At 41.0% G+C, this 12310-nt stretch overlaps 1 protein-coding gene across 1 annotated transcript in view; it reads left to right on the top strand.

The window, feature by feature from the left end:
- The window catches only part of MPHOSPH8 (M-phase phosphoprotein 8), a gene marked incomplete at its 5' end in the record, with an annotated part of 33025 nt that extends 25268 nt beyond the window's left edge, over positions 1 to 7757 (top strand). Inside the window, 4 exon segments of the mRNA XM_014587146.2 lie at positions 2076 to 2230; positions 3537 to 3664; positions 5548 to 5631; positions 6207 to 7757. Coding sequence (XP_014442632.1) covers positions 2076 to 2230; positions 3537 to 3664; positions 5548 to 5631; positions 6207 to 6248 — 409 coding nt within the window.
- Positions 7758 to 12310: the final 4553 nt, after the last annotated feature.

Here is a 12310-nt window from a genome sequence, read left to right as displayed (position 1 = left end):
TATTTTTTTTAAAAGAGTTTTTTTTTTTTTTTTTTTGCCTTTTTGTGTGTGTGCACTTGCCGGAGAGACAGACAGACAGGGAGAGTGAAAAATCACCCCCTGAGAGGTGTAGTCCATTCTCCTCCAGGGATCTTGGGCATTTTCAAGCCACTGTTCAATTTTCAAGCTATTCCAGGACTCAAACCACAGTCTGCCGTGTTGGAGTCCGATGATGTAACTGCTATGCCATCTGCTTGCCCCTGGATGATGAATCAAATAAGAGGTGTATGAATTACTTTTCTACAAGTTTCTGAAGTATACTCAATATGGCTAACAACCATTCTCTTAAAACCAAAACCCTTTGACTGTATTCTTTTATTAAAAAATATATAGCAAAATTGGGTGGAAGATCGAGATTTCCCAAATACTCCCTGTATCACCACACACATAGCCTCCCACATTGTCAACATCACACACAGAGGTGCGTATTTTAAAATCAGTGACCTACTTTGATACAGTTACCCAGAACCCATAGTTTACAGAGGATTCACTCCTGATGTATTGTACAGTCCTTGTTTAGATAAATACCAACGCCTAAACATTATACACAACATTATACACAACATTGTTGTATCACACAGAATGTCGCTGCTGTAAGAATCCTGTTTTCCATCCCCCCCCCCATTCTAAACCCTGGCACCCACTGATCCTTTTACTTCCGCCACAGTTTTGTCCTTCCCAGTACAGTTGGAGTTAAGCCTTTCTATACATTTGCTTTCACACAGCAGAAAACATATAAGGTTCCTCCCATGTCTTGATAGCTTATTTCTTCTGAGCAACAAGTAATATTCCATTGTCTGGCTATATAAATTTATGTAAGTTCATTCTTTTTCAAACTCGAAATCTTACTTTATTACAAATACTTCATGACACAGGTAAGTTAGTATCTTTTTATCATTCATGGACTCTTTCAGCAGCATGTATCAGAAATTCTACTTTGTCAGGTGCTTATTTTTAAATAAGGGGTCCAGGGGTAGATAACCCTGGGCAAGAGTAGCTAATTCTAATTCCAGGCATAACATCTGTATCTAATAAGAAAGTAAGTAAGAGACCAAAAAAGGCCTGGGCCAACAGGTAATGTGGCTAAGGTGCTAGATTCCCACATGGCCAACTGTGGTTCAAGTACCAGACCTGGCAGCTTGAAAATCATACTGGCTGGATGGGTACGTGTATGTGCCCAAAATTCTGAGAGAAGAATGAAGTGATTACAGTGTGGACATCCCTCCTGGGGTGTGATTTCTTTCTTTCCCTCTCTCTCAAGTGAGGCAAAAAATAGCTTATACCTGGTATGCTGATAGGTTTTACTGGGAGCCTCACCCAAACCTGCCTCCCTAACCTGGCCTGTTGTACATGCTATCTTTTATGGCTGTATATCTCTGTTCACCTAAGGTAGTTATAGGAAGCAAGTATAGGGTAATCAACCTTAATGGTTTACCCAAGATGAAGTGATTCTCATTTCTGATCTTCTCTTCACTCATTAGACAAGTATCAAGCATAGATTTTCTGCTTTATTCTAAATGAAGGCTGGGATGTAGACTAGCATGTCCTGTAACTTTAGTCCAGTTAGAGGACAGGCACTAAGATAGATGGGTATAGTATTTCAGATGCTGCTGCTAAAGAGAACTAGAAGTGGAAGCCAGGTGAGATGTTGTGGCTCTTATTAAAAAGTTGATCTGGAAGGCCTCACTGGTATTTGACAGGAGAATGTATGGCTGAGATTCTTTTCTACACTAATATCAACAATTTCTACTACCATTTCATTAGACTTTTTTTTTTTTTTTTTTGGAGAGGTTTTTGTTATAGGGCACGTGTGCTCGCCAGACAGAGACATAGAGACAGAAAGTGAGAAATCACCCCCCAGGGGGGATGGTCACACCGCAATCCCTTCTCCTCCATTCTCCTCTCGGGATCTTGGGCACGTACACACACGTGCCCAACGTGAGTTTTAAGCCACCGGGTCCGGGACGCAAACCGCGGTCGACTACGTGGGAGTCCAGCGACATAGCCATTACGCTAACTGCTGGTTCCCTCATTAGACTTTCCAGAGTAGCAGAAGAGACGATAAAGGATTACTTTGAAGCTCGCCTCACTCTACTCGAACCTGTTTTTCCAATAGCATGTCATCGACTCTGTGAAGGTCCAGATTTTTCAACAGATTTCAATTACAAACCACCACAGAACATACCAGAAGGTAAGTCTATGCCTAGTTTTAAGTGTGATGTTATAAATACTGATTTTGCAGCAGAATACTTTCTATGAACAAAACTCTGAGGAAAGTCTGTGTGTAACACGTACGTAAAATGGCTAGCAGCAGAGCTGCTCTTACCTGTTAGAACCCAGCTGATACCTGTACCTTATGACTGGGGTGTGTGGAACATTGTGTTAACACATTTTAAAAATATGGAAGTTGGGTTTTAATCATGCTATATTTGTTGAGTTTTGTTAAACCTTAGTTTCATGCTAACATGTTGTTCCAAAGAAAGATTTTTTGGTTTTAATTAGAAAATTTGGAATAGGTACAGCAGTATGTGAAACTGGAAAACATCTGTCAATCCATACCCAAAGACAATGATCATAAAAAAGTCCATGGGTGGGGCCAGCAGGTGGCATGGTGGTTGAGGCACCCTACATGGGCAACCACGGTTTGAGTACCAGATCTGTTGCCTCTGTTGGCTTGGTTTCTCTCTCTGTGATGAGTGTGTAAGCCCAGTAGCAAACTAAAGGATAGTAATAATAAATAAAAACGAGTAAATTCTCTCCACTCACCGCCCCCAAAATAAAATCCATAGGTTTGCATCTCTGGACATGTACAAAAAAGCAGCAGATTTTATTAGAAGTTCATTTATTTCTTCCCTATGAAAGGAGGAGGAAAAAAACAGGATCATACTGTAGTCTACCGCCAGCCAGCCAGGGTCACAGGCACATGTATGTGCCCAGTGTGTACAGGGGGTGTCCTGGGATATGAACCTAGGACCGTCCCATGTGAGTCCATTTGCAGTACAGCTACACAACTATCTAGCCCTCAGCAACAACTTTGAAATACCATTAAGAAAAAGAAAACGTAACATGAGTAGAAAATCATATTTTAGGGGCCAGCAAATGGCATAGTGGTTACGAGGTGCTGGACTACCAACCACATGGTCAACTGCTGCTTGAGTCCCAGGCCTGACGGCTTAAAACTCCTGCTGGGCACATATGCCTATGTGCTGAAAATTCCAAGATAAGAATGAAGGAGAAGGAATTGTGTGGACACCCCCACCAGAGGTGATTTCTCACTTTCTGTGTCTCTGGCAAACACATGTACCCTACAGCAAAAATATCTTTAAGAAACAAAGAAAATCATATTTTAAATGCGTTTTCCAGGAGCACTTAGTAGAAATTACATGGGTAAAAAAACAAGAGGCTCTGGGTGTCTCAGAGCCTACGGTATAAGTGGAGCCTCTACCAAGTTGGGTCTTAAGTTTGCATTTGTAATAATCTCACATCTCCTCATTCAGGCTCTGGCATCCTGCTCTTTATTTTCCATGCAAATTTTCTGGGTAAAGAAGTTATTGCTCGGCTCTGTGGACCATGTAGTGTACAAGCAGTTGTTTTAAATGATAAATTCCAACTTCCTGTTTTTCTGGTAAGATTTTCTATAGTGTACATTTTCTAATCAAAAAAAGCACAAATAGGGGGCCCGCAGATGAATAACTGGGTGGTTTAAATCCTGGACCCTGGTGCTTTGCACATGTGCTTGAGCGCCCAAAATCCCAACAGGAGAATGGAGGAGAAGCTGACTGTTGTGTTCATCCCTCCAGGGAGTGATTTCCCTCTCCAGTGAGCACATGTGCCCTATAGCAACAATGAAAAAAAAAAGATGGCATAATATTTTAATTGGGGGGGGGATAACACAGTATTGAGACCAGCAGATGGCTTAGTGATTATGTCATTAGACTTCCACTTAGTTGACCATGGTTCAAGTCCCAGACGTGGTGGATAAAACTCAAACTAGGCTTGTGTGTCTGAGTGCCCAAGATCCTGAGAGGAGAATGGAGGAGAAAGGGTTGTAGTGTAGCTATCCCCCCTGGAGGGTAAATTCTGGTTTTCTGTCTTGTCTTTCACTGTCTCTCCAGCAAGTGCACATGCCCTATAGCAAAAATCTCTCTTAAAAAAATAAAAATAACACCATGACAGTAAATATCAACTTTTACTATTATAGGCTTTTCTACTATTGTAATTTCAAAAACATTTACTTACCTAAAATTAAGGAAATTTCCATGCATCAAATACCCAAGTACAAATACTGTAAAAGATTAAAGTTGGGAAAGTCATGACGTGTTTTAGTAATAGAAAAACAGAGAAACATGTCATGACTTTTTATGACCTATCATAACCTCTATGGCTGCATAAATTATTTTTAACATAAAAAATGCTCTTAGGGACCAGCATGTGGCCTAATGGCTATGTTGCTGGACTCCCATGAGTCGACTACAGTTCAATTCCCAGACCCAGTGGCTTAAACTCACACTGGGTACATGTGCATGCATGCCCAAGACCCTGAGAGGAGAATGGGGGAGAAGGGACTGTGGCGTGGACATCCCCCTTAGGGAGTGATCTCTCACTTTCTGTCTTTCTCTTTCTGGCGAGTGCACACACCCTATAGCAAAAATCTCTCTCTCAAAAAAAAAAGCTCTTAAATCTTTGTGCATAATCCTTTTGCCACTTCGAAAACTCATTCCTAGAGCTAAATTAACCAACATAACTGGGTTTGGACATTTTAATACATGTGCTGTATATACCTGGCTGCACTGTAATCCCAAAGATTTATCTGGACATTGGCTTTTGGTTTTTTTTTTTTTTTTTTTTTTTTTTTTTGTAGATTTTTGCTATAGGGCATGTATACTCGGGGGAGGGAAGGGTGTGAGAAAGCTCAGGGTGGGCAGCCATGCAATAATTTCTTCTCTCAGTATTTTGGGCACATATCCAGCATGTTTTTCAACCCACTGGGTCTGGGACTTGACCTGTTCAGTCAGCCTTATGAAATTCAGGAGTGCCTTAATTACCTTGCCACCTATTGGCCCCTGGATATTGTTTTTGTCATTTTTACCTTTTGGGAGGATTAGAGATTTTTCCTATATGGAGTGTGTACTCACTGGAGAGATAGAAAGCACGAAATCACCCCCCCCCCAGGGGGGGGATGGCCACACCACAGTCCCTTCTCTCAGGATTCTGGGCATGCATGCATGCACACCCAGCATGAGTTTTAAGCCACTGGGTCCAGGACTTGAACCACAGTGAACTACTTAGGAGTCTAGCGATGCAACCATTACGCCATCTGTTTGTCCTGTATTTTTACTTACTAATAAATCAGGGGAAAAAAGTAAAGAAATTATAGCATACTGACATAAATAGAGCTTATACATGATTTTGCTGTTATATTATTGGAGTTCTAAAAAGGGTTTGTGGTCTCTATTGAAGAGATTATGTGGTTTTGCTGTTTGTAACCTTTTTCCCTTTCCACTCTAGGATAGTCATTTTGTTTACTCATTCAGCCCAGTTGCAGGCGCCAATAAACTCTTCATAAGGTTGACAGAAGCACCCTCTGCCAAGGTGAAGACCTTTTCCTCATATTTAATGTCACTATTCAAATTATTACTCCTAGTCACATTATCATCTGGAAATTTAAGGATGTTAAGGTGTTTTTAGTCTGAAATTTCAGTATGTCTCTTCTAGAGACAAGTCCTCCTGAGGGAGGATGCTGTGTGCACTTGCTTGTTAGAATCTAAAATGAATTAGACATGAAAAATAACGTGGCAAGAATAGGGCCAAGTTCGAAACAGGTGTATGTATCTCAAGTTGCTCAGTAGCCTGGCTGCTCTTCTAGGACTTTGTTATTGAGTCACCATGTAAGGCCACTTGCTAACCTCTGTAAAAGGAAGCTAACTCTCTGTGTGAAAAGAAGCTAGGCTATGGTAGTACTGTAATTATTTATTAACCTAAAATCAAGTTATAAACACTTGGTTATTGAAGTAGCACAAGCACCCTATAGCAAAAAAACGATCTCTCTCTTAAGAAAAAAAAAAAGACAAATTTTGAAATCTTGGTCTTATGTGGGTTTCTTTCTACTTTTTTGTAAGAAAGAAGAGTTCCAGTTCTATACTAATTTGTGTTTTTCTTTCTAATAGGTGAAGTTGCTGATAGGCGCATACAGAGTGCAGCTGCAGTGACCAAGTGGAAAGGATTGGCATGGAGCTGTTTTCAGACCAATTCCTAAATACCCTCTTTGAAGCAGTTTGGAATTTTTGGCATATCTAAAACTTTCAAATGTAAAGTTTGCTGTAAACCTCTTACAGTTTAAGCCTGTCATCTATTGTAGTCTCTAAGATGGGACATAGTGGCTCTGGTATAAATGTAGATTTCAGTGTTTGTGCCACTATTCTGAAATTTCAACATTGTGTCCGGACTGCGTATTTCAGTTTTCCACAGTGTGGAATGGAACATATGAGGATTATTTAAAAAAAAATTAAAGACTTTTTAAAGACCAACAAAACAAACAAACAAGAAAACTTGTAATTTTCTAGTAGCCTTGGGGAATTTATTTTTTTTGAAGTAAAAATGGTCAAGTGTGAAGCATTTGCTTACAAGAGGAGCCAGGTTACCAAAGGGTGGATTTGTTGTCCGTCAAGTGCGATTAATGTGACTGGACAGATTTGGAGGTCTCCTTGTAATAGAGCTGTCATTCCCCCACCCTTTCAGCTATAGCAATAATGTAAACAAGAACATTACGATGCCTAAAAGAGAACAGAAAATATGTGACCTTTTACACTTATTCTTTAAATTTTTTATTATTTTTAAAATTTGACCAGAGAGAGAGGAAAACTGAGAAAGCAAACCACTAGATCTGGGACTCTAACATTGGTCGGCCATGAGGGACTCTAGCACCTGAACCACTATGCCACCTGCTGGCCTGCCATCATATAATTTTGAAATCCAGGTCTTGTGCATCTAGTGTCCTTCTTCTGAACACAGCCTGGAAAGGACAGCCATGGGTCCCAGAGAGCCTGGTCACTGCACTAGATGCCACACTGTGCTTTGAGGGGAGTCCTGTAGATTGCCCCAAGGTCAAACTTTTTTAACTTCATCTGAAGAAATATGTAACAAATACTAATAAGTCAGGCTTAGTGAGTTATGGAAAAGTCCAAAACTGGTTCATCAGTTTGTAATTGTATAAAATTGACATCGTATATGTTGAGACATTTCAGAGCACTATTTTTTACCTTGCATCTTAAAACTGCCTTCTCCTATAGTTTTCTCAATAAACACTACAATGTTGGTATTTCTGAGGGAGAAAAGGTTTTAAGATTTGAGCTAGTATAGCAGGAGCAATAAGGGAAATAATCAACTACATATAAGAAGAATGGTTTTTTTAAATTTAAGATGAATGGCCTTTATCAGAGTATGTTAGAAGATGGTCTGTGTCCAGAACTGTCCAGGATATAAGCCATGGAAAACCTGCATAGAGTTCCTTTGCAGTTAGGCTGAGCATTATGGAAGCTGTGGAAAGACAGCAAGGATGAAATCTATAACAAGAGAGACAGTGACTGCACAAATTGTTTCAAATGAACCATGAAACTTTGGAGTTAACTTGAGGTAACATTACCTTTGAGTTATCCATGTCAGCTTTTGCCAGATGTCCAGGTAGTTGTGCCTGCCAAATAAACAGTTGTTATAATCTATTGGGAATATAACAGCATTTCAATACAGTTGTACTTGTTTTTTTCTCTAACCCATGGCTCCTCTATAAGCCAGGTATAAAAAGCCCATTTGTTTGGGGTAAGTAAAGATACCTAAGTGCTCAAAGTTCTGGTTTCTTCCATGAAGAGGACTTGAAGCAGCTATACAACCTCCACCACCACCAAGAGGCATTTCTCACTGTTTAACTGGATCTCTGAGGAGGCAGCAGTTCTGTCAGGCACTGCGTTAATGCTGTCATTTAAACATTTAAATGTATTAAAGAGGAAGCAATGGCTCCTGGAAAATAGCAGTTCTCAAGCAGCATCTTACCAACAGGTTTATAAAGATAGGCTCAGAATGACCAGCCACATAGAACTATCTAAGACACGATCTCAACTAAGCTGATCACAAATGATACGTGAGGAGCCAGCAGGTGTTGTTCTGGTTAAGGTGGTGGACTCCCACATGGCCAACCACAGTTTGAGCCCCAGATGTCAAGTCTCAATACCCAAAGGGTTGAAAGTCACACCAGGCATGACCACTGTGATATGGCCATTGCCTCCCCCCCCTCGCCCCTGGGGGAGGGGGGCTGATTGCTCACTTTCTCCCCACCTCTCTCTCTAGTGAGCATACGCCCCATGGCAAAAACCTTAAAGGAAAAAAAAGATGTGAATAAGAAATTTTTAGGTACTTAAATGTGTCTCATAGCACAATTTAGCAAATTTTCGAGACCAGCAGATGATGTAATGGTTATGTCACTGGACTCCCACTTAGTTGACTGCAGTTCAAGTCCTGGATCTGACAGCCTCATGTTCACGCTGGGCAGGTGTGCGTGCGTGCATGCATGCCTAAGATCCTGAAAGAATGGAGGAGAAAGGACTAGGGTGTGGAGGAGAAAGGACTAGGGTGTGGCCACTCCCTCCCCCAGGGGTCAATTTCTGTCTCTCACACATACCCTATAATGAAAACCTCTCTCAAAAAAAAAAAAAATTAATTTTAGTTATTATGCTTTAATTTGACCAGAGAGAGGAAGTGAGAAAGCAAGCCACCAATTCTAGCACTCAGACCGTGGTGGGCCATGTGGGAGTCAAGCACCTTAACCACCATACCACCCTGGCCTTATGTCAAGTGAATCTTTTAAACTGGGAGCTCAAGAGTGTTGTGTTACTAGTCCTGGAGAAGGCTGAGGCATCTTCAATTTCATAAAGGTCTAGGTTTAGGTCAGAGAAAGTGTACGTGGTGCTAGAATCTATAGCACTTTCCTTCATCTTCTGCTCACTTGCAGTTGATACTGTTCCTTATAATAAGCCCAAAGCTGGGCATCAAGACCTTTTCCTCTGAGTTCACAAGTGCCTTACTGATAAGCTGCAAGTAACGACTGAAATTTCACAGCTCAGTAATGATCAAATGAAAATAGGTCATCTCTCATCCCACTGGTCTTTCTAAGCACAGAGACACCCAAGTGGACTCTAAGCTTAATACTTGGCATTGGTTTAATCTGAAGAAGCAAATCACCTCTGGGCACCCTGGTTTAAGGGAGCCAGGTCCCATATAGCTGACCATGGTTTGAATTCCAGCCTTAATTGCTGGAATAATGTGCCAAGAGCGTGTATCCATGCATTCACAATTCCTGATGGGAAGGAGTAATAGAGTGATCACAAGCCACTATATAGGTGCTTTCCCTCTGGTGAGTGCATGCACACTGGCAAAAGAAAAAGTGTGTCCATATATCCATAAATTGCTTAAATGGAATACTAAGATTTTTGTCACTAAAAACATCATTCCCACTAAATTATTTGACATGAAAAAAGGACAGTTTATCAGTAAATAGGAACTTACTGGCTTGTTGAGAAATTCACGGCACATTTTTGCATAGAAAAAAACATGAGTTTCCTGATGACCTAATATATTCAATGATAAAATACTTTGAGCTCGTGTGGGTACAGATGCTTTCTTTCTTTCTCTATCTCTCTGCAAATGCACAGACCCTGTAGCGGAAAAAAAAAAAAACAAAAACAAACAAACAAACAAAAAAAAACAGTACTTTGCTTGATTAAAAATCACTTAGCAGCAGAGTAGAAACAGTATTTAAGAGTTGAACTCATCATGATCAGCAGGTGGCATAATGGTTATGTCACTAGACTCCCATACCATCGAACGTGGTTTGAGTCCAGACCCAGTGGCTTAAAAGTCATGCCAGGCACATGTGTGTGCATACCCAAAATGCCAAGAGGAGAGTGGAGGAGAAGGGATTGTGGCGTGGCCATCCCCCCTGGGGGGTGATTTCTCACGTTCTGTCGTCTCTGTCTCTCTGGCAGTACACATCCCCCTATAGCAAAACACCCTGAAAAATAATAAAAAACTAATTTTGTAAATTTTGTAATTCTGACCTACAGAAATGTTCTGAGCTCCTATAGCCTTCTCTGGAGTAACTGAACAGTTACATATGCTAGTACTATAAAAGCAGTGATTTTAAAAGTGTGGCCCTGGGCCAGAGCTGTGGCACCTGAGAGCATTTGAGAACTGCCTACCACCTAGCCAAAGGACTTCAGCTATGTCCTAAAAAAGCCCCCTAGGACTCTGTTGGCTGAAGATATAGAATGTTTCAAACTATTATTCATGTACTTCATCATTCAGAGAGAGAGAGAGCACTCTGAACAGGGTTCTGACACCTCATTCCCCGCCACCAACCAGCCTCACAGCTATGGATCCTGGGCACATATGTGTGTAGTGTATTTAGGGAGGTCTCCGGCCTTGAATTGGGAATCCTCCCATGTAGCGACTGTGTTGCCAATATGCCACGATCTGCCCCAGCTTAAGATTTAAGTCTGTAATAAAAGCAGGTTCAGTATCTCTCGCACTTTTTTTTTTATTTAGAGAGATTTTTGCTATAGGGTGCGTGCTCTCGTGAGAGAAGGACAGTGAGAACCACCCCTGGGGGGTTGCCACACTAATCCCTTGTCCTCCAGTCTCTTCTTGAGATTTTGCACACATACCTGGTGTGAGTTTTAAGCTGTCAGGTCTGGGATTTGAACCATGGTCAACTAAGTGGAAGTTCAGTCACAACCATTATACCATCTGCTGGTCCCTATCTCTCTCTTCTTAGAATTAGTAACTTTGATAACCTTAAATTATTTCTTTTTAAGGTTTTTGGCATAGGGCATGTGTGCTCACTGGAGAGGAAAGACAGGGAAATTGAGAAATCACCCCTCCTGAGGGGATGACCATGCTACAATCCTTTCTCTTCCATTCTTCCAGGATTCTGGACATGCACATGTGCCTGTTTTGATTTTCATGCCACCATATCTGGGACTCCAACCGCAATTGGCCATGTGGGAATCCAGCTGCCTTAAACTATGATGCCACCTGCTGGCCATTCGAAATTATGTTAACAATTTTTCTTTATGTATTTTCCTGGAATGAACCTCCCATTTCACTTTCTCAGAAATTGAAAACTAAAATGAAAGCAGTAATTAATTCTTTTCCTCCATTTCTCCATCCCATCAGAATTTTCAGCATGAACATGTACCTGGCATGTTTTTCATGACACTAGGGCCAGGACTCAAACAGTGGTCAGACACATAGAATCGGACTCCTGAACTGCCAACGAGCCAGCAGGTGGAGCGGTGATTAGGGTGCTGGGTCTCGCATGGCTCGCCATTCACATTCCAGACTCAATAGCCTGAAAAATATGCCAGGCATATATGCACCCGGGTCCATAATCCCAAGAGAAGAATGAAGAAAGGACTGCAGCGAAATTTCTCATTTTTCTCCTCCTCTATCTGGTAAGCACGTGTGCTCTGTAGGAGGAAAATAAAGTTCCACTGACAAATCTATCCTTCCTTTACTTCCCAAGTACACATAATGCTACAGCTGTGATCTGTGGCACTGATAGTTTATGTATCAATACCTTTTTTTGGAGAGATTTTTGCTATAGGACGTGTGCACTCGCCCAAAAGACAGACATAAAGTGAGAAATCACCCCCAGAAGGGATGGCCATGCTGCAATCCCTTCTCCTCCATTCTCCTCTTGGGATCTTGGGCACACATGCACATTTGCCTGGTGTGAGTTTAAGCTACCGGGTCCAGGACTCGAACCACGGTTGACTACATGGGAGCCCAGCAACATAGTCATTACGCCAGCTGCTGGTACCCTCAATACATTTTTTTCATTACCAGTGTATTTTGGAAATTATTTCTTCACATTTTATGTAAGAAACCTACAAACATATTTGAGGTTGTTTTTAAGTTTATGGAAAATAGAATTAAAGTATGAGTTTATTTTGGTGCAATAAAATTTTGAAATCCATGCATAGTTTTTTCATAGTAAGAATTTTCTATGAACTTCTGAAGACCCTTTCACACAACCTAAAATGTAATCCCATCAAATTATCCACAGAATTACGTTATTCTCTGTAAACATATTTTAAAGGGCAGCTCTGTGTGTAATTTCCTAGGCCAGTAATTCTCTGGTAGAACCACTAGTAGTGGTTTATTTTCAAATTTAAAAAAAATCACTGGGTCCTACACCCTGAGTGTCCAATCAGAAGGCTAG

This window comes from Tupaia chinensis, unplaced genomic scaffold (genome assembly GCF_000334495.1).
Source record: "Tupaia chinensis unplaced genomic scaffold, TupChi_1.0 Scaffold000186_1, whole genome shotgun sequence".
Classification (NCBI taxonomy): Eukaryota; Metazoa; Chordata; class Mammalia; order Scandentia; family Tupaiidae; genus Tupaia; species Tupaia belangeri.
The sequence above is the reverse complement of the archived record's forward strand: the minus strand, read 5'-3'. Positions and strand labels throughout refer to the sequence as shown.